Source organism: Zophobas morio, unplaced genomic scaffold (genome assembly GCF_036711695.1).
Source record: "Zophobas morio isolate AGI-343-1 ecotype UQ-CSIRO unplaced genomic scaffold, CSIRO_AGI_Zmor_V1 ptg000040l, whole genome shotgun sequence".
NCBI lineage: Eukaryota > Metazoa > Arthropoda > Insecta > Coleoptera > Tenebrionidae > Zophobas > Zophobas morio.
The window spans coordinates 3,476,140-3,501,735 of NW_026972145.1; the positions used below are offsets into that span (position 1 = coordinate 3,476,140).

At 32.7% G+C, this 25,596-nt stretch overlaps 2 protein-coding genes across 5 annotated transcripts; both read right to left on the minus strand.

The window, feature by feature from the left end:
• Positions 1-329: 329 nt before the first annotated feature.
• On the minus strand, positions 330-1,138 carry LOC135140619 (uncharacterized). Its single transcript, XM_064071248.1, has 2 exons — positions 921-1,138; positions 330-875 (listed from the first exon to the last, which is right to left on the minus strand). The coding sequence occupies exons 1-2, from the start codon at positions 1,021-1,023 to the stop codon at positions 553-555; spliced, it is 426 nt and encodes a 141-aa protein (XP_063927318.1). The 5' UTR covers positions 1,024-1,138; the 3' UTR covers positions 330-552.
• Positions 1,139-9,081: 7,943 nt separating this feature from the next.
• On the minus strand, positions 9,082-25,137 carry LOC135140557 (bromodomain-containing protein 7). 4 transcript variants are annotated; one of them, XM_064071160.1, is made up of 4 exons: positions 24,684-25,137; positions 24,370-24,611; positions 16,391-16,754; positions 9,082-10,270 (listed from the first exon to the last, which is right to left on the minus strand). In XM_064071160.1, exons 1-4 carry the CDS (start codon positions 25,045-25,047, stop codon positions 9,279-9,281), a joined length of 1,962 nt encoding a protein of 653 aa, XP_063927230.1. In that variant the 5' UTR covers positions 25,048-25,137; the 3' UTR covers positions 9,082-9,278. The 4 variants fall into 4 exon arrangements, with proteins under 4 accessions (XP_063927230.1, XP_063927229.1, XP_063927231.1 ...); XM_064071159.1 differs by having other exon boundaries at positions 24,370-24,614; XM_064071161.1 differs by having other exon boundaries at positions 16,676-16,754; positions 24,370-24,635.
• Between the last annotated feature and the right edge of the window lie 459 nt (positions 25,138-25,596).

The following is a 25,596-nucleotide window of genomic DNA, read 5'->3' on the forward strand; positions in this document are numbered from 1 at the left end:
ACGTAAGAATTTCCATTTGGTGGACTAATGTGAGATCTTAACGCGGGATTGCGCGAATTAAACGATTGCGTGAACAGGGGGACGGAATGAATCAGGGTGACGGCTGACGTCACTGATGGCTTTCCGATTAGGCGACGGTTGGTAATCGTGACGACATCTAGGGGAAAAAAGTGGCGCGATGTAGCGAGATCTAGTGACAACGGAGCGAGGTTAGTGAGCGAGGCGCTAGGTGGCGCTGTACGAATTAATCAAACACAACTTGTATCAACTTACTATGTGTTATGAAGTATGAAGTGTCAAAAATAAAACCAGATGTGTCAAATTAAATCTAGATATGTATTTGTTTTTATTCTTTAAATGTCACACAATATCCGAGATACAAAAATATGTAAATACAATTACGTCATCACAAAATACAAAAGTAACCAAAAAAGGCAACTTTTACAATTTGGTATCAGCCTTCCAGTCAGTCTTATCAGTTGATAAATTATTTTAAATCGTATAATTAATTAAAAGTAACTAACTAACTAATCTTGCAACAACTTTATAAAACTAAATACCCTGGTACTCTAAATATTTCCTGTAGGCGCTGGACGCTAGACAACAACTCCCAAGGACTAACACCGTCAAAATGCAGACCCGATCTGCCAAACTGAACATCTGCCACAGCGATTTCTTGGTCTTAGTCTTGTATTTGGCCGCTGGGTCCTCGATGATGGTCTCGTACGTCACCCAAGCCGATTCGTCGTCCCATTGGTAGTCGTAATTGGCCTTCTTCCTCCGCTTCTTCTTGGGTTTGTCGGTTTTTCTCACCACGTTGGCGAAGGATGGCGATGGACGCTCCTGGGTTCGGCCCACCTTGTTGTCGTACTCGTCTGAAAGGACGTGGTTGGAGATGGGACTGGAAGTGCGGCGCTTACCCATCATTTCCTGGATGAGGAGGCCGTTTTTGTCGACGAATTCCCAGGTTTCTGGGTCCTTTTTTTCTGTGGTGCCGAAGTGTGTGGTGTTGAAGGTCAGCATGGCGAGGTTGGTCCAGATTCCAGATGGGACTGGGATGACGCCCCCACCCCCTACACGTTGTGTTGATTCCCAACGCGGATCGATAAATCGTGTACCAACTTAAATGGGCAGGGGTGGAAAATCCCCAGGTAGATGGTTTTTGTTTATTCGATTTCTTGGTTTTTAATTAAAGTTTTTCAAAAATTTTTTTTGTTTTTTCTTTTTTTAAATTCTACATTTTCGATTTTACTTTTTTTTTGATGTCTCGATTTCCCGATCTTTAATTTTTTTAATGATTAATTTTTCGATTTCTTGACATCTCGAGATTTCGTTTCTTAAATTTTTCCATTTTTCAGTTTTTCGACTTTTTGTAGCCTCGATTTACCGACATTTCCATTGTTCAATTTCCCAATTTTTCAACATTTTCATTTTGGAATTTTTCAATTTTTTTTAATTGATTTTTCAGTCTTTCGATTTTCAGCAATTTCGATTTCTCGGTTTTTGGATTTTCTAATTTATCGATTTTTCAGCTTTTCGAATGTTGAATTTTCCGATTTTCCAATATTTCGCTTTAAATTTTGGATTTTTCCATTTTTTAATTTTTGAATTTCTCAATTTTTTAATTCCTCAATTTTTCAATCTTTTAAGGTTTTTGATTTGTCAATTTTTTTATGTTTCATTTTTGGATTTTTCAATATTTCGATTTTCCAATTTTTCTTCAATTCCTCAATTTTTCGATATTTCAGTTTTGGGATTTTTTCAACATTCGATTGGTCAAATTTTCAATTTATCCACTTTTTTACTTTTTCGATTTTCAACTTTTAGATTTTTAAATATTTCAATTTTTTGATGTTTCGATTTCTCGGTTCTTCAGTTTTTTGATACTTTAATTTTTCAATTTTTTGTATTTCAAATTTTTTGGTTTTGCTTTATATTTTTCGGCTTTTAAATTGTTCAATTTTTCAGTTTTTCAAATTTTCGTACTCCCGAATTTTATGATTTTGGGCTATTTTTCATAATTTTCAATTTTTTGATGTTTCAATTTTTCGATTTTTTAAATTTTGAATTTTTCGATTTCTCGTTTCTTTTTCCAGTCTCGAATTTTTAATTTTTCGATTTTTCAATGTTTCAATTTTTGACATTTCTAAATTTTCGATTTCTCAATTTCTCGGTTAATCGATTTTTTGATTTCTCGTTTCTGAATTTCTCCACATTTCAATATTTTAATTTCTCGATTTTTCAATTCTTCAATTTTTCGATTTTTTAGGTTATTGATTTTTTAATTTTTCGATGTTTCAGTTTTGGATTTTTCAATATTTCGATTCTTCAATTTTTCTTCGAATTTACAATTTTTTTGATTTTTAAATTTTAGAATTTTCGACGTTTCGATTTCTCGGTTCTTCAACTTTTTTTATTTTAATTTTTCAACTTTTTGAATTATAGATTTTTCGATTTCTCGATTTCTCAGTCAATATTTCAATTTTTGAAATTTTTGAATATTTCACTTTAAATTTTGAATTTTTCGATTTTTTAATTTTTGGACTTTTCGATTTTTTTTTATCCATTTGTGGATTTGATATTTCAATTTTTCGATCTTTTAGGTTATTGATTTAAATGTCAATTTTTTGATGTTTCAGTTTTCGATTTTTGCATATTTCGATTGTTCAATTTTTCTTCGATTTCTCAGTTTTTCGACATTTCAGTTTTGGATTTTTCCACTTTTCGAATTCCCGATTTTTGAATTTTTCGATTTTTAACTTTGAAATTTTTAAATTTTTTGATGTTTCAATTTCCCAATTCTTCAGTTTTTGATATTTTAGGTGTTAGATTCTTCGGTTTTTAAATTGTTCCATTTCTTAGTTTTTCGAATTTTCGTGCTCCCGATTTACCGAGATCGATGTTCCGATTTTTCAGTTTTATGATTTTTTTGAATTTTAAATTTCCGATTTTGGGCTATTTTTCGATTTCTCGATGTTTTAGTTTTTCAATTTTTCGATTCTTTAAATTTTGAATTCTTCGATTTTTCAATGTTTCAATTTTTGACGTTTCTAAATTTTCGATTTTTTTTCTGGATTTCTCAACATTTCAATATTTCAGTTTCTCGATTTTTCGGTTTCTCAATTCGTCAGTTTTTCGATTTTTAAAGTTATTGATTTTTCAATTTTTCTTCGATTTTGAATTTTTCGATTTTTAAATTTCAGATTTTTCAATTTTTTGACGTTTCGATTTCTCGTATCTTCAAATTTGTCACACTTTAATTTTTCAATTTTTTGAATTATAATAGATTTTTCGATTTCTCGATTTCTGGGTTCTTTAATATTTCAGTTTTTCAAATTTTTGAATTTCAGAATTTTCGATTTCCCAGTTCTTCCATATATTCCACTTTTTAAAATTTTCTCTTGATTTACTTAGAATTCCATTTTTCAATTTCTGGATTAGTCGATTTTTTATTTTTCAACTTTTCGATTGTTTAATTTTTCTGTCTAGCTTTTTTAAGTTTTCAATTTTTTTAAATTCTACATTTTTCGATTTACGACTTTTTCATATTTCCGTTTCCCGATTTTAAATTTTTTTTAAATTTAGTTTTTCGATTTTTTGAATTTTCGATTTCTTAAGTTTTTAATTTTTCGATTTTTCATTTTTTCATACTCTCAATTTATTGAGGTTTCGATTGTTCAGGATCTTTTGATATTTCAATTTCTCGGATTTTAAATTTTCCAATTTTCCGAAGTTTCGAATTTTCAATTTTTCGAATCCCCAATTTTCCATTTTTTAATTTTTGGATTCGATTTAAAATTTTTAATAATTATTTTTTCGATGATTTCTTTTTTAAAATTTTACCATTTTCCAGTTTTTCGATTCTTCATCCTCTCGACTTACCTAAAATTCCATTGTTCAATTTCCCGACTTATCCATGTTTTCTCCAATTTTTTAACATTATTTTGAGTTTGGAATTTTTCAGTTTTCAGATTTTTCAACTGTTTGATTTTTTAAAATTTAAAATTTAAAATTTTTCAATTTTTAATTTTTCGTTATTTCGATTTTCCACTACATATTTCAATTTCTCAGTTTTTTGGCTTTTCGATTTTTCAGTTTTTCGATTCTTGAATTTTCCGATTTTCCAATTTTTCGATTTTTTAAATTTAGGCTTTTTCAATTTTTTTATTTTTTTGAACTCAATTTACTCAAATTTTTAAATTATAAATTTTTCAATTTTTCGACTTCTCGATTTTTGATGTTTCGATTTCTGAATGTTTTAGTTTTTCAATTTTTTTATTTTTCAATTTTTCGACATTTAATTTTGGAATTTTTGAATTCCTTGATTTTTGAATTACTTCAATTTTTTGATTTTTGGACGGTTCGATTTTCCGAGATTCCGATTGTTCAATTTTTCGATTTATCGATGTATTTCCCAATTTTTCAACATTATTTTCAGTGTGGAATTTTTCAGCTCTCCGATTTTTCGATTTTTTATTAATTTTTCAGTCTTTTGATTTTTTAATTTTTGGATTTTTTTAAGTTTTCGAATTTTTTAATTTCTCGATTTTTCAATATAAAAATTTCAATTTCGGAAATTTTCCAATATTTCTGTTTATTAAATTTTCGATTTTTTTAAATTTTTGATTTTTCGACTTTTAAATTTTCTAACTTTTCGATATTTCAATTTTCAGCTATTTCGATTTCTCGGTTTTTGGGCTTTTCGATTCTTGAATTTACGATTCTCCAATTTTTCGATTTTTTGAATTTACGATTTTTGATTTTTTTAATTTTTTGTACTCGATTTACCAAAATTTTGTCGGCGACGTTTCGATTTTCCGTTTGTTCAATTTTCTCGATTTTTCAATTTCCTTTAATTTAAAATTTTTCGATTCTTGAATTTTCCGATTTTCCAATTTTTCCTGCAATTTGGACTTTTCAATTTTCCGATTTTTCAGCTTCTCGATCCCTTGATGTTTCAATGTCTCGATGTTTTGGTCCAATTTTTCAACATTTCAGTAATGGAATTTTTCAATTTTTTGATTTTTTTATTAATTTTTCAGTCATGAATTTTAAAATTTTTTGACTTTTCGATTTTTAGATTTCTGGATTTTTCAATTTCAACATTTCATTTTTGGGAATTTTTCCAATTTTTCTATTTATTAAATTTTCGATTGCTCGACCTTCCGATTTTTCGGTTTTTCAATTTTTCGATGTTTATAAATATGTTGATAAATTTTTTAACTTTTCGATTTTTTTTTATTTTAAATTTTCGATTTTGAGCTATTTCTCTATTTCTCGATCATTTGATGTTCAACTTCTCAATGTTTTAGATTTTCAATTGTCCGATTTTTCGTGTTTTTTGTTAATTTTTCAGTCTAGATTTTTTAACTTTTCAATTTTTTTCAAATTATACATTTCTTTCAATTTACGATTTTTTGATATTTCTATTTCCCGATTTTAAAATTTTTTAAAATTTAGTTTTTCGATTTTTCAATTTTTCGTACTCTCGATTTACCGAGATTTCGATTGTTCAATTTCCCAAGTTTATTACATTTTTTTTTTTTTTTCGACTTCCGTATCTTTTGATGTTTTGATTTCTCGGATTTTCAATTTTCCAATTTTTCGAATTTTCAATTTTGCGACATTTCAATTTTGGAATTTGTCAATTTTTCGAATCCTCGAAATTTTCAAATTTTTAATTTTTCGATTTTTTGATTCGATTTAAAATTTTTAATAATTAATTTTTTGATAATTTCTTCCTTAAAATTTTTCTATAGTTCAATTTCCCGATTTATCCATGTTTTTTCCAATTTTTCTACATTATTTTGAGTTTGGAATTTTTCAGTTATCCGATTTTTCAATTTTTCGATTTTTTTATTAATTTTTCAGTCTTTTGATTTTTTAAATTTTAAATTTTTCGATTTTTTGACTTCTCGATCTTTTGATGTTTTTTGTTCAATGTTTCGGTTTTTCAATTTTTTGATTTTCCAATTTCTCGATCTTTCAGTTTTTTGATTCTTCAATTTTTTGATTTTTTGATCTTTACATTTTTTAATGATTAATTTTTTAATTCCCTGACATCTCGAGATTTTTCGTACTCTTGATTTACCGAGAGTTCGATTGTTCAATTTCCCGATTTATCGATGTATTTCCCCATTTTTCAATATTATTTTCAGTCTGGAATTTTTCAGCTTTCCGATTTTTGCATTTTTGAAATTTTTCGAATTTTTCAGTTTTTCAATTTTTCGATGTTTAAAATTTTTGATTTTTCGACTTTTAAATTTTTTAACTTTTCGAAATTTCGATTTTCAGCTATTTCGATTCCTCGGTTTTTTGGCTTTTCGATTTTCTAATTCAATGATTTTTTCGTTTTTGGATTCTTGAATTTACGATTCTCCAATTTTTCGAATTTACGATTTTTGATTTTTTTAATTTTTTGTACGATTTACCAAAATTTTGTCGGCGACGTTTCGATTTTCCGATTGTTCAATTTCCTTTAATTTAAAATTTTTCGATGTTTAATTTTTCAATTTTTCGATTTTTTAAATTTTGGATTTTTTCATTTATTAATTTTTCGTATTCGATTTACCAAAATTGCATTTGGATTTTCCGACTGTTCTATTTCCCGATTTTTCAATTTCTTTAAATTTGAAAGTTTTCAATTTTTAACTTTTCGATTTTGAGCTGTTTGAACTTGGATTTCTCAATTTTTTGATTTTTCAACTTGTCGATCTTTTAGTTTTTCTATTTCCTGATTTAGCAATTTTTCGACATTTAAGTTTTTGGATTTTTCAATTCCTCAATTTTTCAGTTTTTGGATTCTCGAATTTTTTGATATTTCGATTTCTCGGTTTTTAATTTTTTTAATTTTTAATGTAAGTTTTTCAAATTTTCGGACTCTCAATTTACCGAGATCAGATATGTTCGGAATTTGTAAATTTTTCGTTTTTTTTTAATAATTTTTCGGTTTATCAATTTTCCGATGTTTAAAATTTTTGATTTTTCGAGTTTTAATTTTTTTTCATTTTTCAATTTATCAATATTTTTAAACTTTAAAATTTTCTATTTTTAACTTTTTCGATACTTCGATTTTCAGCAATTTTTTCAATTTTCCAGTTTTTCAACTTCTTGATCTTTTGATGTTTCAATTTTTCGACATTTCAGTTTTGGAAATTTTAAAATTTTTGATTTTTTTTTATTAATTTTTCAGTCATAATTTTTAAAATTTTTTGACTTCGAGAATCCTGGATTTTTCAATTTCAGCATGTCACTTTTGGGAATTTTCCAATTTTTCTATTTATTACATTTTCGACTGCTCGACCTTCCGATTTTTCGATGTTTCAAATTTTTGATTTTTCGACTTTTAAATTTTTTAGCTTTTCGAAATTTCGATTTTCAGCCTATTTCGATTCCTCGCTTTTCGATTTTCTAAATTATCGATTTTTTTGTTTTTCGATTCTTGAATTTACGATTCTCCAATTTTTCGAATTTAGGATTTTTGATTTTTTTTCATTTTTCTGGATTTTTCAATTTCCTATAATTTAAAATTTTTCGATGTTTAATTTTTCAATTTTTCGATTTCACGGTTTTTTGATTTCCCAATTTTTCGACAGTTTAGTTTTCGAATTTTTCAATTTCTCGTTTTTTTGAATTTTGGATTTTTTTATTTATTAATTTTTCTTATTCGATTTAGCAAAATTACGACATTTGGATTTTCCGACTGTTCTATTTCCCGATTTTCAATTTCTTTGGATTTCTCAATTTTTTGATTTTTCAACTTCTCGAACTTTTAGTTTTTCAATTTTCTGATTTCTGGGGTTTTTGATTTCGCAATTTTTCGACACTTAAAGTTTTTGGAATTTTCAATTTCTCAATTTTTCAGTTCTTCGATTCTTGAATTTTCCGATTTTCCAATTTTTTCGATTTTTTGAGCTATTTGGACTCCTCAATTTTCCGATTTTTCAACTTCTCGATCTTTGGAATTATTCAATTTTTGCTTTTTTTTGTTAAATTTTCAGCCATGATTTTTAAAATTTTTTGACTTTTCGATTTTTATATTTCTCGATTTTTCAATTTCAACATTTCAGATTTGGGAATTTTCCAATTTTTCCATTTATTAAATTTTCGATTACTCGACCTTCCGATTTTTAAATGTTTAAAATTTTTGATTTTTCGACTTATAAATTTTTTAACTTTTTTTTTCGTTTGTCGATTCTTGAATTTACGATTCTCCAATTTTTCGATTTTATGAATTCATGATTTTTGATTTTCTTAATTTTTTGTCGGCGACGCGACGTTTTGATTTTCCGATTGTTCAATTTTCTTTAATTTAAAATTTTTCGATGCTTAATTTTTTTGGATTTTTCAATTTTTCAATTTTTCGATTTTCCAATTTTTCGAGATATTTGGACTTTTCAGTTTCCCGATTTTTCAACTTCTCGATCTTTTTTGATGTTTCAATGTCTCGATATTTTAGTCCAATTTCAATTTTGGAATTTTTCAGTTTCCCGATTTTTCAATTTTTTTATTTTTTTATTATTTTGTCAGTCATGATTTTTTAAATTTTTTGACTTTTCAATTTTTAAATTTCTGGATTTTTCAATTTCAACATTCCACTTTTGGGAATTTTTCAAATTTTTGATTTGATCGTGATCAGAAATGATTAAGTGTGTTGGCAGTACTTTTTAAACAAAAATGTAAACTTTTCTTGTGTTTATGTTGGCATAACGGTGTCCTTCTATGACAGATAATGTGTCAGTCGTGACATGCAATAAATTTAGGTTATGTTTTGGATATATTTATCAAATTAAAAACGTCAACAATCTGTCAATCTTGACAGCTGAGAACCGGTAATTATAGTTAAATTAAAAATGCAGGATTGCCAACATACTCAGTAATCCGTAAAATCCTATTTTAATGTCAATCAAAGAAACTGGATTCGATTGACTGTGCTTCAAGGGCGAGGGAAGTTCTGTTGAAATAACTTCACACCAATTTTTTTATTCACAGCTACTTTTTCGGCAAAATTAAATTTGTTCATATAGCTATAGTCCATGGTTTCTAGATAGCAATAAATAATTTGATTAATTAATACATATATACAAAAACCAAACATTTATTGTTAACAATTTGTTTTAATAATAATTATTTAAATCTAAAATAAACACATAAACCCATAAAAAATCAAGGTAATTCCATGTAGGTATTTCTTCGAACTTTTCAATCGTAATAATATAACACCCATAAAAGTCAAGAAAAGCGAAAACCTGCCCCAAACCACCCTCAAATTTCACCCCCTACTCCATCAAAATCTCCTCGATCGTTTTATCATCCCTCAACGGACTCTGCGTCAGCGCCGGCTCGCTCTCCAAGAACTGCCTCAACTCGCTCTCCAAATCCGCCACCTCGTTACTGACCTCCACCTCCGGCATCGCCACCCCCAGCGCCTTCCTGATCCCCGCCACCGGCGCCACGTCCCCCGGATGCACCCTCTTCGCCATCTCCGTCAGATTCTCGCTAATATTCTCCGCCACCTGCATCTCCTCCTCCGACGGCGGCACCACCTGACTCAGGTGCACCGGGGGCGGCTGCGACAGCCGCGAGTGCTGCGACTGCTGCAGCTTCTGCAGCAACTGGCACATGCTGTCCAACCGCTGCTGCAGCTCGTGCCGCTCCTCCGAGATCTTGATCTCCTCCTCCATGTTGTCCAGGAAGTTAATGTCGATCCCCAGGTCCTGCAGACTGCGCAGCTCGTCCACGTCCACCTTGACGGCGTCGATCGGCTTCACCTCCATCATGGTCTTCACCGCCTCCTCCTCCTCGCGCAGGCGCTTGTTCTCGTCGAGGGCGCGCTTGGTCTTGCTGTGGTCGCCGCCGGTGAGCAGGTCGAGCAGGCTGTCCACCAGGTGGCTGGCGTAGTCGCTGTCCTTGACGAAGTCGAGCACGCTCTCGGCGTACTGGACGGCGGTGTCGGAGCCGTAGGTCTGGTAGACGAGGTCGCTTTCTTCTTTGCTGAGGTTGGAGAAGGCCGAGTCGTAGCTGGGGGCGTAGGAGCCGAAGGCGCCGTAGTAGAGGGGCTTGACGGGCTTGGTGATGTTGCGCCGGTCCTCGCGGAAGCCTTGGATCTGGCCGGTGCCTTCGGCGAGTTTGCCGCAGAGTTGGCCGAGGAGGACGGGGCGCTTTTTGGTTCCGGGGATGACGCCCTCGCCGCCGACGAGGATGTTGATGTTGGTGGTGCCGTCTTTGCGCTGCTTGAGGAAGCCCATGCTGGGGCCGCCCCCGCGGGCTACTGCAAAAATGGACTTAGATGTAGTCGGGTTGACAGATAATTAACATTTGACGTGATGGTAAAGAGTTTCTTAGTGTTTTAACAAAGAGATATTAGTTGTTCAAAAATTAAAAAACCACTATTTTTGTTATGAAATTTCAAATTTAAAGTTTTTTTGTAGTACCAACTTGTCAATGTAAAAATAAACCATAGAGGAGTTTTATTTGGTACCAATTTAATTTTTGAATAAATAGTAGGTAAGTGATGTTTTCAGGAAACGTAAGTGACATAAAAGTGATTCTTATAATGATCATTATGATTCTGATTACTTCTATTATTATCATTTTTTTTTCAAAAGTAACTGTCAAAATAAAACACTTTTCGCTTGCTCTTTTAAAGTTTTTCAAAGTCACTAAGATGGCGTTCCTTATGTTCACAAGAAGTTTTATTTCATTGAAGGGAATGTTTTCTAACTTAAAATTATTTTGTTGTTAAATGTCATTTTCAATAACCGTCAGTTTTTGACGTTTCAAACTACTTCAAAAATTAGACACAAGAGGTTGCCGAGATATCTTCAAACTAGTTCAAAAACTAGACACACGAAGTCCCCCAGATTTTTTCAAACTACTTCAAAAATAAAACGAAAGGGATCCCCGAGATTCTTTAAAACTACTTCAAAAACCAGACACAAGAGGTCCCCAAGATTCCTCTAAACTTTTTCAAAAATCAGACACAAGAAATCCCCAAGATTCTTTCAAACTACGAGTACTTCAAAAACCAGACAGAAAAGAGATCTCGAAATTTTTTTCAAACTTCTTCAAAAATCAAAGACAAAAGATCCCAAGATTCTTTCAAACTACTTCAAAAACATAAGGAGATTGTCTTAAAGTACTTCAAAAACCAGACACAAGGATTTCTCAAGATTCTTGCAAACTATTTCAAAAACCAGACAGACAAGTGGTTCCCGAGATTTTTTTCAAACTACTTCAAAAATCGGACATAAGAGGTCTCCGAGATTCTTTCAAAATACTTCAAAAACCAAACACAAAAAGTCTACAAAATACTTTCAAACTACTTCAAAAATAAAGCAAAAGGGATCCTCAAGATTCTTTCGAACTACTTCAAAAACAAAACAAAAGGAATCCTCGAGATTCTTTTAAAGTACTTCAAAAACCAGACACAAGGGTTTCTCAAGATTCTTGCAAACTACTTCAAAAACCAGGCAGAACAGAGGTTCCCGAGATTTTTTTCAAACTATGTACTTTAAAATCAGGTAAAAGAGGTCCCCGAGATTCTTTCAAAATACTTCAAAAACCAGACACAAAGGGTCTTCAAGATTTTTGGAAACACCTCAAAAACCAGACCGAAAAGAGGTCTCCGAGATTTTTTCAAAATACTTCAAAAACCAGACACAAAAAGTCGACAAGATTTTTTCAAACTACTTCAAAAACCAGGTAGAAAAGAGGTCCCGAAATTTTTTTCAAACTTCTTCAAAAATCAAAGACAAAAGATCCCCAAGGTTCTTTCATACTACTTCAAAAACAAAACAAAAGGAAATCTAGAGATTTTTTTAAAGTACTTCAAAAACCAGAGACAAGGGTTTCTCAAGATTCTTGCAAACTACTTCGAAAACCAGACAGAACAGAGGTCCCCCAGATTTTTTCCAAACTACTTCAAAAATCAGACAAAAGAGGTCCCCGAGATTCTTTGAAAATACTTCAAAAACCAGAAGACACAAAGGATTTCAAGATTTTTGGAAACTACTTCAAAAACTTGACAGAAAAGAGGTCCCCAAAATTCTTTCAAACTTCTTCAAAAATCAGACACAAGAAGTCCCCAAGATTCTTTCAAACTACTTCAAAAACCAGACAGAAAAGAGGTCCTCAAGATTTTTGTCAAACTTCTTCAAAAATCAGAGAAAAGATCCCCAAGATTCTTTCAAACTACTTCAAAAACAAAACAAAAGGGATTCTCGAGATTCTTTCAAACCACTTCAAAAACCAGACAACAGGGAATTCCGAGATTTTTTCAATCTATTTCAAAAACCACACACAAGAGGTCCCTAAGATTCTTTCAAACTATTTCAAAAACAAAACAAAGAAGATCCCCGTGATTCTTTCAAACTACTTTAAAAACCAGATTCAAGATGTTCCCGAGATTTTTTTCAAACTACTTCAAAGAGCACACAAGGGATCTCTAAGATTCATTCAAACTACTTCGAAAACCAGACAACGGGGAATCCTAAGATTCTTTCAATCTATTTCAAAAAACAAGACAGAAAGACGAGATTTTTTTCAAATTATTTCAAAAATTAAGATACAAGAGATCCTCAAAATTCTTTCAAACGACTTCAAAAGCAAAACAAAAGGAATCCCCGAGATTCGTTCAGGCTACTTCAAAAACCAGATACAAGGGATCCTCGAGATTCTTTTAAATTACTTCAAAAACCAGACAGAAGCGGTCCCCGAGATTCTTTCAAACTACTCCAAAAACCAGACACAAGAGGCCTCTGAGATTTTTTTGTAAACTACTTCAAAGAGCAGACCTCGGGGATCCCGAGATTCTTTCAAACTACTTCAAATACCAGACACAAGAGGCCCCCGAGATTCTTTCAATTTACTTCAAAAACCAGACACAAAAGGTCCCCGAGATTTTTTTCAAACTACTTCAAAAATCAGACACAAGAGGCCACCGCGATTCTTTCAAAATACTTCAAAAACCAGACACAAAGGGTTTCAAGATTTTTGGAAACTACTTCAAAAACTTGACAGAAAAAAGGTTCCTTCGTTTTTTTCAAACTTATTCAAAAATCAGATACAAGAGGTCCCCAAAATTCTTTCAAACTTCTTCAAAAATCAGACACAAGAAGTCCCCAAGATTATTTCAAACTACCAGAAGACACAAAGGGTTTCAAGATTTTTGGAAACTACTTCAAAAACTTAACAGAAAAGAGGTCCCCAAAATTCTTTCAAACTTCTTCAAAAATCAGACACAAGAAGTCCCCAAGATTCTTTCAAACTACTTCAAAAACCAGACAGAAAAGAGGTCCTCGAGATTTTTTTCAAACTACTTCAAAAATCAGACACAAGAGGCCACCGCGATTCTTTCAAAATACTTCAAAAACCAGACACAAAGGGTTTCAAGATTTTTGGAAACTACTTCAAAAACTTGACAGAAAAGAGGTCCCTTAGTTTTTTTCAAACTTATTCAAAAATAAGACACAAGAGGTCCCCAAAATTCTTTCAAACTTCTTCAAAAATCAGACACAAGAAGTCCCCAAGATTCTTGAAAATTATTTCAAAAACCAGGCAGAACAGAGGTCCGCAGATTTTTTTCAAACTACTTCAAAAATCAGACACAAGAGGTCCCCAAGATTCTTTCAAACTATGTCAAAAACAAAACAAAGAAGATCCCCGTGATTCTTTCAAACTACTTTAAAAACCAGATTCAAGATGTTCCCGAGATTTTTTTCAAACTACTTCAAAGAGCACACAAGGGATCTCTAAGAGTCATTCAAACTACTTCAAAAACCAGACAACGGGGAATCCTAAGATTCTTTCAATCTACTTCAAAAAACAAGACAGAAAGACGAGATTTTTTTCAAATTATTTCAAAAATTAAGATACCAGAGATCCTCAAAATTCTTTCAAACGACTTCAAAAGCAAAACAAAAGGAATCCCCGAGATTCTTTCAAGCTACTTCAAAAACTAGATACAAGGGAACCTCGAGATTCTTTCAAATTACTTCAAAAACCAGATAGAAAAGGTCCCCGAGATTCTTTCAAACTACTTCAAAACCCAGACAGAAGAGGTCCCCGAGATTTTTTTAACTACTTCAAAAACCAGACACAAGGGTCACATGATTCTTTCAAACTACTTCAAAAACCAGACACAAAAGATTTTTTTCAAATTATTTCAAAAATTAGATATAAGAGATCCCCAAAATTCTTTCAAACTACTTCAAACACTAGACACAAGGGACCCACAGATTCCTCAAAGCTACTTTAAAAACCAGACACAAGAGATCCTCGACATTCTTGCAAATTACTTAAAAAACCAGACAGAAGGAATGCCCGAAATTTTTTTAAACTACTTCAAAAACCAGACAACAGAGGTTCCCGAGATTTTTTCAAACTATGTACTTCAAAAATCAGACAACCAGGGATCCCCAGATTCTTTCAAACTACTTCAAAAACCAGACACAAGAGGCCTCTGAGAATTTTTTTGTAAACTACTTCAAAGAGCAGACCTCAGGAATCCCGAGATTCATTCAAACTACTTCAAAAACCAGACACAAGAGGCCCCCGAGATTCTTTCAATTTACTTCAAAAACCAGACACAAAAGTCTTCGAGATTTTTTTCAAACTTCTTCAAAAATTAGCCACAAGGGGTTCGTAAGATTCTTTCAAAATACTTCAGAAACAAAACAAAGGGGATCCATGTGAATCTCTCAACCTACATTAGAAACCAAACACAAGAGATCCCCGAGATTTTTTTCAAACTACTTTAAAAAGCAGAAACCAGGGATCCTCGAGATTCATTCAAACTACTTCAAAAACCAGACACAAGGGATCCTGGAGATTCTTTCAAATTACTTCAAAACCAAATAGAAGAGGTCCCCGAGATTCTTTCAAACTACATACTTCAAAAACCTTATAGAAAAGAAGTCCTCGAAACTTTTTTTGAACTACTTCAAAAACCAGACACAAGAGGTCCATGAGATGTTTTCAAACTATGTATTTCAAAAATCAGACAGAAAAGAGAGATTTTTTTTTCAAACTATGTACTTCAAAAATCAGACACCAGAAATCCTGAGACTCTTTCAAACTACTTCAAAAACTGGACAATCCTCGAAATTTTTTTCAAACTACTTCAAAAATTAGACACATAAGATCCCCGAGATCTTTTTTTTTAACTTCTTAAAAATTGGACGCAAGCGATCCCCGAGATTCTTTCAAACTATTTCAAAAACAAAACAAAAAAAACCGAACCCCGATTTAACCTAAATTTTTCCCGCGCTGGTTCATCAAGTCCCATCGACCTTGGAAACAATAGTATGACGTCATTTTCAAAATTTATGATAGTAAAGACTATTCAAATTGTCTTAAATAACTCTTGTACTAGTGGTTTATGAATCCGTGTTGAGTTTTTACCCAAAACAGCCAAGCTTTTAGTGAAAAAAAAAAAAAGAAAAAAATTGTATAACGACATCTACCATTTAACTTTGAAACTGCAAAGTTTTAATAAATTTAAACCAATTTTTTAGATAAAACCTGAACGTGCTCGCTGCGCTCGCATTCTAACCGTTCTAATAATGTTCTCAAGAATAAAAAAACATATCCTTAAAATACGAGCGGGCGCAGCGAGCAGGTTCAAGTTGGCCAGAGTTTCCCCAACTTTAGTAATTACAATTATTTTTAAGATACATTTTTTTGCAGACGATAAATAATTTTGTTTGTTAACAATTTAGCTTCTCAGGGACACCAATAAATAATTTTTTGAATTACACCTGAACGTGCTCGCTGCGCTCGCATTCTGACCGTTCTTTTTTTGGCAATTTAGTGTCATAGAAGTGATTAAGAAACAAACCCCTTGAATGCGAGCGCAGCGAGCATCTTCAGGTTGCTGGAGCCTCTGCAATTTTAGTATTTGCAAACATTTTCAAGATTCAGTTATTTAGACACCAAAAAATTATTAATAATAATTTAGCTTCCCAGGGACAACGTGCTCGCTGCGCTCGCATTCTAACCGTTCTTTTTTTTGCAATTTAGTGTCATAGAAGTGATTAAGATAATCACAAACACTTAGGATTCACTATTTTTAGGCAACAAAAAATATCTTATTAATAATTTCGCTTCTCAAGGACACTGACCAGTATTTTTTAATAACAGCTAAACGCGCTCGCATTCTTAATGTTCTTTTTTAAAATAATGCGGTCTTATAAGAACATTTATGAATCCTTCTGAAACCGCTCTGAGTGTGAAGGACGTACTGCATAAATTCTTTAGACCGATTTTTTAATTCTTAAAAACCCATATTAGTGAAAATAAAACTGAAAATCTAAAGCCCCAATTTTTGTTGTTGTTGTATGAAAATGAAAAGCAACTAAAACACGGCCCTGGAACCATCAAGCCAACTTACTTAGTTTGACCCTAGCCTCCCTAGCTGCAATTTGCGACTTGCTGAGTATTTCTTCAGGCGTCAAGTCGTCCTGTATGGGCTCAAACTTAGACGCAGGCATCCTCTTTTTGCCCTCATTTAGATGATCACTGTCATCGTGGTCCTCGTGCCCCCCTTTATTCTGGCGCAACTCTGGCGTTATCTCAAAACCCATATCTTCACTGGTTAACTCAGGAAGAAGATTCAAAACCCATCCCAATTTCTCTGGCTGCATCAACTTACTACCGGCATGCAAAAGCTTCTTACTTGCTTTGTAGTAAATCGTGTCCACGTGGTTGTACTTCATGGCGTTCGTGCACATCAGCTTGAAGTCGGCGACGAAATCCTGAGAAAATTAATGAATTTGTATTATTAAAAAAATAAAAAACAAGAAATGCGGCTTATTTGAAAAATGATAAAATTTGATTTTGCCAAATTTTTCTTTTTTGTGATGACGACGAAGATAATTGGAGCCCCCGAGAAGGTTTCACATTGTTTAAAAAAAACGATTGGAGTCCCCGAGAAGGTTTCACCTGTTAAAAAAATACAGTTGGGACTTCTGAGAAGGTTTTACATTGTTAAAAAAAACGATTGGAGACCCCGAGAAGGTTTCACATTGTTTAAAAAAAAACGATTGGAGTCCCAAGAGAAGGTTTCACCTCTTAAAAAAAATACAGTTGGGACTTCTGAGAAGATTTCACATTGTTAAAAAAAAAACGATTGGTGCCCCGGAAAAGGTTTCACATTCTTAAAAACTTAGAAAACGATTGGGACTCCTGAGAAGGTTTTACATTGTTAAAAAAACGATTGGAGCCCCCGAGAAGGTTTCACATTGTTAAAAAAAAACGATTGGAGCCCCCGAGAAGGTTTCACATTGTTAAAAACTTAGAAAACGATTGGGACTCCTGAGAAGGTTTTACATTGTTAAAAAAAGAACCCACTGGAGCCCCCGAGAAGGTTTTATATTGTTAAAAGAAAACGATTGAGACTCCTGAGAAGGTTTTATATTGTTAAAAGAAAACGATTGAGACTCCTGAGAAGGTTTCACATTGTTAAAAACTTAGAAAACGATTGGGACTCCTGAGAAGGTTTTACATTGTTAAAAATAACCGATTAGAGTCCCCGAGATGGTTTTACATTGTTAAAAAAAACCGATTGGAGCCCCCGAGAAGGTTTTATATTGTTAAAAACTTAGAAAACGATTGGGACTCCTGAGAAGGTTTTACTTTGTTAAAAATAACCGATTGGAGTCCCCGAGAAGGTTTCACATTGTTAAAAGAAAACGATTGGGACTCCTGAGAAGGTTTCATATTGTTAAAAACTTAGAAAACGATTGGGACTCCTGAGAAGGTTTTACATTGTTAAAAAAAAAACGATTGGAGCCCTCGAGAAGGTTTTACATTGTTAAAAAAAACCGAGTGGAGTCCCCGAGAAGGTTTCACATTGTTAAAAGAAAACGATTGGGACTCCTGAGAAGGTTTCACATTGTTAAAAACTTAGAGAAAGATTGGGACTCCTGAGAAGGTTTTACATTGTTAAAAAAAACGATTGGAGCCCCCGAGAAGGTTTTACATTGTTAAAAAAAAAACCGATTGGAGTCTCCGAGAAGGTTTCACATTGTTAAAAGAAAACGATCGAAGCCCCCGAGAAGGTTTCACATTGTTAAAAGAAAACGATTGGGACTCCTGAGAAGGTTTTACATTGTTAAAAATAACCGATTGGAGTCCCCGAGAAGGTTTTACATTGTTAAAAAAACCGAGTGGAGTCCCCGAGAAGGTTTCACATTGTTAAAAGAAAACGATTGAGACTCCTGAGAAGGTTTCACATTGTTAAAAACTTAGAGAAAGATTGGGACTCCTGAGAAGGTTTTACATTGTTAAAAAAACGATTGGAGCCCCCGAGAAGGTTTTACATTGTTAAAAAAAAACCGATTGGAGTCTCCGAGAAGGTTTCACATTGTAAAAAGAAAACGATTGGGACCCCTGAGAAGGTTTCATATTGTTAAAAACAAAAAACGATCGAAGCCCCCGAGAAGGTTTCACATTGTTAAAAACTTAGAAAACGATTGGGACTCCTGAGAAGGTTTTACTTTGTTAAAAATAACCGATTGGAGTCCCCGAGAAGGTTTCACATTGTTAAAAGAAAACGATTGGGACTCCTGAGAAGGTTTCATATTGTTAAAAACTTAGAAAACGATTGGGACTCCTGAGAAGGTTTTACATTGTTAAAAAAAAAAACGATTGGAGCCCTCGAGAAGGTTTTACATTGTTAAAAAAAACCGAGTGGAGTCCCCGAGAAGGTTTCACATTGTTAAAAGAAAACGATTGGGACTCCTGAGAAGGTTTCACATTGTTAAAAACTTAGAGAAAGATTGGGACTCCTGAGAAGGTTTTACATTGTTAAAAAAAACGATTGGAGCCCCCGAGAAGGTTTTACATTGTTAAAAAAAAAACCGATTGGAGTCTCCGAGAAGGTTTCACATTGTTAAAAGAAAACGATCGAAGCCCCCGAGAAGGTTTCACATTGTTAAAAGAAAACGATTGGGACTCCTGAGAAGGTTTTACATTGTTAAAAAAAACGATGGGAGCCCTCGAGAAGGTTTTACATTGTTAAAAAAAACCGAGTGGAGTCCCCGAGAAGGTTTCACATTGTTAAAAGAAAACGATTGAGACTCCTGAGAAGGTTTCACATTGTTAAAAACTTAGAGAAAGATTGGGACTCCTGAGAAGGTTTTACATTGTTAAAAAAAAACGATCGAAGCCTCCGAGAAGGTTTCACATTGTTAAAAAAAAACGATTGGGACTCCTGAGAAGGTTTCACATTGTTAAAAACTTAGAAAACGATTGGGACTCCTGAGAAGGTTTTACATTGTTAAAAAAAAACGATGGGAGCCCTCGAGAAGGTTTTACATTGTTAAAAAAAACCGAGTGGAGTCCCCGAGAAGGTTTCACATTGTTAAAACAAAACGATTGAGACTCCTGAGAAGGTTTCACATTGTTAAAAACTTAGAGAAAGATTGGGACTCCTGAGAAGGTTTTACATTGTTAAAAAAACGATTGGAGCCCCCGAGAAGGTTTTACATTGTTAAAAAAAAACCGATTGGAGTCTCCGAGAAGGTTTCACATTGTAAAAAGAAAACGATTGGGACCCCTGAGAAGGTTTCATATTGTTAAAAACAAAAAACGATCGAAGCCCCCGAGAAGGTTTCACATTGTTAAAAAAAAAACGATCGAAGCCCCCGAGAAGGTTTCACATTGTTAAAAGAAAACGATTGGGACTCCTGAGAAGGTTTCACATTGTTAAAAACTTAGAAAACGATTGGGACTCCCGAGAAGGTTTTACATTGTTAAAAATAACCGATTGGAGTCCCCGAGAAGGTTTTACATTGTTAAAAAAGCCGATTGGAGTCCCCAAGAAGGTTTCACATTGTTAAAAGAAAACGATTGGAACTCCTGAGAAGGTTTCACATTCTTGAAAACTTAGAAAACGACTGGGACTCCTGAGAAGGTTTTACATTGTTAAAAAAAAAACGATTGGAACTCCTGAGAAGGTTTCACATTGTTAAAAACTTAGAAAACGACTGGGACTCCTGAGAAGGTTTTACATTGTTAAAAAAAAACAAATGGAGCCCCCGAGAAGGTTTCTGTCAGAGATTTTTTTCCAAATTTCTTCAAAAATCAGAGACACAAGTTCCACAAGATCCTTTCAAATTACTTCAAAAACAAAATAAAGGAGATCCCCGTGATTCTTTCACATTACTTTAAAAACCAGACACAAGATGTCCCCGAGATTTTTTTCACACTACTTTAAAAAGTAGACACAAGGAATTTCGAGATTTCTTCAAGCTACTTCAAAAACCAGATAGAAGAGGTTCCCAAGATTCTTTCAAACTACTTCAAAAACCAGACAGAAAAAAGGTCCTCGATTTTTTTCAACCTACTTCAAAGGGCACACAAGGGATCTCTGAGATTCATTCGAACTACTTCAAAAACCAGACCACATTGTTAAAAACTTAGAAAACGACTGGGACTCCTGAGAAGGTTTTACATTGTTAAAAAAAACCGATTGGAGTCCCCGAGAAGGTTTCACATTGTTAAAAGAAAACGATTGGAACTCCTGAGAAGGTGTCACATTCTTGAAAACTTAGAAAACGACTGGGACTCCTGAGAAGGTTTTACATTGTAAAAAAAAAAACGATTGGAGTCTCCGAGAAGGTTTCAAATTCTTAAAAGTAAAAAAAAAAAAAGATTGGAGCCCCTGAGAAGGTTTCACATTCTTACAAAAAAAGATGATTGGGGCCCCCGAGAAGGTTTCAAATTTTGATTTTTTTTCAAAAATCTGGATGTCTAGGGTAAAAATTGAACACGGATTGATAAATTACATGCAAAGGAGTATCTTATTTTAGAAAATTGAAATAATATTTATATAGGGTGACGCCTGACAATTTTTGCATAGGCAACGTATTATACACCCCAGAGACGACTTCCTCCAATTTATTTTTTTTTAATAAGCAATCATAGTAATCACAGACAAAAAATTACAAAGATGCCAATGCCATATAATGACAAAATTGAAAAAATTAATACATATGTACTCAATTTGTTAATGGATCAGATTATTATCCATTCACGATCTTTATATAGTAAAGCAGGCTTTGATATTTTTTCTTTAAGTTGGATAAACTGATTTGATGATTTAGTTTTTTGTCTGTCAGTAGTCTGATTGACATTTGCTTCGAGCTGGATTGCCACTTTTCTACTTCATTTATTAGACAAGAATTATTAGACGCAATTTTTTAATCAAGCAAACAAATGTTTTAATTTTGTCAGCATAGATAACTTGTCATTGTGACAGATTCACAGATCATTGCGACATTATTTAAAAAGAAAATGCCTAAAATAGTCTTACCGCAATAAAAAATTGCAATAAAAAGATGTTTTTTGCAGTTTGGAAAAGACAGGCCCAATCTTTCTTTCGAAGAAGTAACCATGAGGGTCTCGAACATATTTTCTGTAATGTAAAAATACGCCGTAGAATATTTTTTATTTTTTTTTCTCATTTTTCGATTTTTAAAATTTCTGATTTTTTGAATTTTGAATATTTTGATTTATCGTTTTTTTTTTAAGTTTAAATATGTATTTCAGGTTTAAATTTTCCGGTTTTTCGATTTCGGGCTATTTCGATTTCTCCATTTCTCGGATCTTTTGATGTCTCAATTTTTTAATTTCGATTTCTCTGCTTTTCCATTTTTCAATTTTTTATTGCTTCAAGTTTTTAGATTTTTGTTTTGTTATGCTTCGATCTCCAGATTTTAACCTTTTTAACGTGTATTCCAATTTTTCGATTTTGGAATTTTCGATTTCTTACATCTCGATTATTCGTTTTTTTGATTTTAAAATATTTTTACTTTTCGTTCTTTTTTTCGATTTCTGGATTTTTCAAGTTTTCGATTTCTCAATTTTTCAACATTTCAATTTTAAGAATGTCTTATATTTTTCAGTTTTTTGATATTTTCATTTTTCAATTTTTGGACTTTTCAGTTTTGAGATTTTTCAATTTGTCGATTTTTTAGTTTTTCATTTCTCCAGTTTTTCGGTTTTTCAAGTTTTCGAATTTTTAAATTTAAAATTTTTCAATTTTTCGATTTTATTATTTTTAACGTTCCGATTTCCCGATTTTAATTTTTTTTATGCTTTTCAATCTTTGGTTTTTCTAAATATTCATTTTTCCATTTCTCGATTTTTCGACTTTTTAATTTTGTGTTTTTTTTTTAATGTTAAATTTTTCGTTATTGTAATTTTTCTATTTTTTAAATTTTAGATATTTAGATTTTTCGACATCTTGAATTCTCGATCTTTTTTCAGTTTGAATTCCTCGGTTTTTCGATTTTCCAAATTTCGATTTTTCAATCTTTCGACTTTTAAGTTTTGAAAATTTTCGATTTCGCGATTTTTCAGTTTTTGATTTTCCAAATTTTAGATGTTTCAAATTTTAGAGTTTGCAAATTTCACGAGTTTTCAGTTTTTAATTTCGTCAATTTTTCGATTTGCAATTTTTCGTGTGGGTTTTTAATTTTCTTTATTTTATCAATTTTCGGCTTTCAATTTTCCGTTTCTTTAATTTTTCATTTGCAGTTTTTCTAGTTTTCATTTTAATTATGTAACACTCCTAATAATTATAATTTTTAAAGTTGTTCACTTTTTCAGTTTTTCGTTTTTAGAGTTTTTCAATTTTTCGGTGTTTGAATGTCACAGTTTTTGATTTTACAATTTTTGGATTTTCCAATTTTTCAATTCGAATGGTTTTTCTTCTTTCCCATTCTTCGATCCATTATTTTTTTTAGATTTTTAAGTTTCTCGGTTTTTAGTTTTTCATTGTTTCAATTTTTCACTTTTTCGAGTTTTTAACTTTTCGAATAAACAAAATGGAAAAATTATAAAATAGAAAAATTGTAAAACTGAAAAAGTACAAAATGAAAGCTTCGAAAAATAAAAAAATTGGAAATCAAGAACTTAAAAAATCAAAGATTGAAAATGTAAAAATTGAATAAACAAAAAATTATAAAATCCAAAGAAACATTTAAAAAATAAAGGTAATGGAAAAATGAAAAATTGTGATATAAAATCAAGAAACTGAAAATTACAAAATATAGAAATTAAAAAATTCCCAAAATTGCGATGTTTAAAATTGAGATAGCGAAGACTTAAAAATCGAGAAAACGAAAAATTTTTAAAATTGGAAAATTGAGATATGAGAAATCGAAAATTCCAAAAATGGAAAAATTGAAACAAATTAAAAAATTAAAATCGGGAAATCGAAACATAAAGATTATAAAAGGGAAAAATGAAAAATTTAAAATATATACTTGAAAAAATCGAAAATTTTGAAAATCGAAAAACCAAGAAATCGAAATCGAAAACTTGAGACTTCAAAAGATCGAGAAATCGAAATAGGCCGAAATCGGAAAATTCAAAATTGAAATATTTACTTAAAAAAAAGATAAACGGAAAAATCGAAAAACTCAAAAAAATCGATAAACAGAAAATTCCAAAAATCGAAAAATTGAAATACAGATTAAAAAATTTAAAAAATCGAAGTCAAAAAATCGTAAAAACAAATTCCATTCGATTTTCCGTTTTATCGATTTTGCAATTTTTTGTTTTTTCAATTTTTTCCAATTTTTTAATTTTCCGATTTTGCAATTTTTCGAATTTTCTACTTTCCGAATAAACAAAATGGAAAAGTTATAAAATAGAAAAATTGTAAAATTGAAAACTCAAAATGAAAAAACGCAAAAGTATAAAATGAAAGCTTCGAGAAATCTAAAACTTGAGAAATTGAAGAAACGGAAAATTCAAAAATCGAAAGATTAAAAATTGAGAAACTTAAAGATCGAAAAATTGCGGTCGAAAACACGAAAATTATTGTAAAATCTAAATATTGAAAATTAAAAAATCGGGAAAATGGTATTAAAAAAATGAAGAACTTGAAAGAACATCATTACGCCGCATTTGTTCATTGCGCTACACATAACCTCAATTTAGTCCTTAATGATTCTGTTAAGAATGTACCAGGAATTTCCGCATTTTATGATTTAATAAATGCTATATACGTCTATTTCAGTGAGAGTTTACCGAGATGGCAACAACTTAACATTGAGATGAAAGAAAATAATAAGTGTGTTATTAAAAAAAACTTTAAAAAAGTTTAAAAATAAAAATTAATTAAAGCTGTTAATCAAACGTAAAATGGGTTGCCTATGCAGAAATTTTTCAGGCGTGAACAGAAAAACCGAACACCTGGTATAGAGATAAGCCCCACCCACCCACCCGTTTCAAATTGTGATTAATTTTTTTTATTCGTCGTTAGTCAATGGGGCGGAGCTTAATTGCAAAATTCTTATTTCTTTACAAGAAACCACCCCCTGATTAAGCTCAACCCCCCATCTGAACCTAATTCACCTGCAAACTCTCGTACTGATTATCCTCAATCTTCTGCCTCATCGTGCTAAAATCCATCGGCTGCGTAATAATCGACGAGTACCCCGGCGCGATGCTGTCCGTCACCGGCCAGGCGAAAAACTGCTGCGGATCCTTCTTCTCCAGCAGCCCCAACAGCTGATCCAGCATCTTCTGAAGCGCCGTCCGCTCCTGCCGCTGCCGCAGCACGCAGCTCCGCGGCTCCCTGTGCTGGCTGGGGCTACCTACTGGAAAACTTTGGTTCTCATCTAAAAGCGCAAACTAAAAAGACACCCACAACGACACGAAATACAAACCCTCGAACTCCAACCCCTCGCGCTTCCGCTTCTTCTCCTTGTGGTGGTGGCGGTGCTTGCGGTCGCGGTCCTTGCTCTTGTCCTTCTTCTTTTTCTTCTTCTTGCTCTTCTTGTGGTGGCTGCGCGAGATGGACATGTAGGGGTCGGTCTGGTCCACGGCCGCCTCCTCGCCCCCCTGCACGCTGTACGACGAGTTCAGGTTGTACCCGAAGTCGGTGGTGTGCTCGGGGGTGGCCTGACTCCCCACCTTGAGGATGAGCTTGAGTCCCGGGGGCTTGTCTGCGGGGCTGCCGAGGCGGTCCTTCTTGTCCGATTTGTGCTTTTTGTGCTTCTTGGAGCTAGAAGAGAACATGGGGGACGCCATGGCGAGACAACACGGAGCGAGAGTCGAAGGTCTTAGAAAGAGCACGAAAGTGAGGTTAGGAGCGAGACGGGTTTGTTTACGGTCGGTAAAGGTTTGAGGCTCGACTAGAAATAATCAATAATTGAGGAATTGTCATTGGTACTCAACTTTTGCCGTATTTAAAAAGGTTGTAGAAGAAAAGTGGAGGATTTAAGTTGATTACTACAAAAATTTACCATTTTAGACATGTTTTACGTTTTTTGTTATTAAAATAAGTCTACACATGTTAAGAAAACGAGGCAAAATATAGGCCCCGCCCACCCACCCTATCGCGTTTGTGATGATTTTTTTATTCGTCGTGAGTCAAGAGGGCGGAGCTTAACTGCAAAATTCTTATTTTTCCACGATAAATTAAAACTATGTTTTTGAGTATCGTGTTATTTTGTGTTTCCGTTTCTCAATTTTCGATTTTTCAACTTCTCGACATTTCGATGTCTCTGTTTTCAAGTTGAAGAGTCGAAAAATCTTAAAATTGAAATGTTGAAAAGTTGAGAAATCAAAAACTTGTAA

Coding starts and splice junctions, on each gene's coding strand:
- LOC135140619 (XM_064071248.1), bottom strand. CDS start 1,023: ATGCTGACCTTCAACACCACACACTTCGGCACCACAGAAAAAAAGGAC. Junction 876..920: donor CCTCATCCAGGAAATGATGG/GTAAGCGCCGCA, acceptor ACGTCCTTTCAG/ACGAGTACGACAACAAGGTG.
- LOC135140557 (XM_064071158.1), bottom strand. CDS start 25,047: ATGGCGTCCCCCATGTTCTCTTCTAGCTCCAAGAAGCACAAAAAGCAC. Junction 16,755..24,369: donor ATCAGTACGAGAGTTTGCAG/GTGAATTAGGTT, acceptor TAATTTTCTCAG/GATTTCGTCGCCGACTTCAA. Junction 10,271..16,390: donor GGAGGCTAGGGTCAAACTAA/GTAAGTTGGCTT, acceptor CCATTTTTGCAG/TAGCCCGCGGGGGCGGCCCC.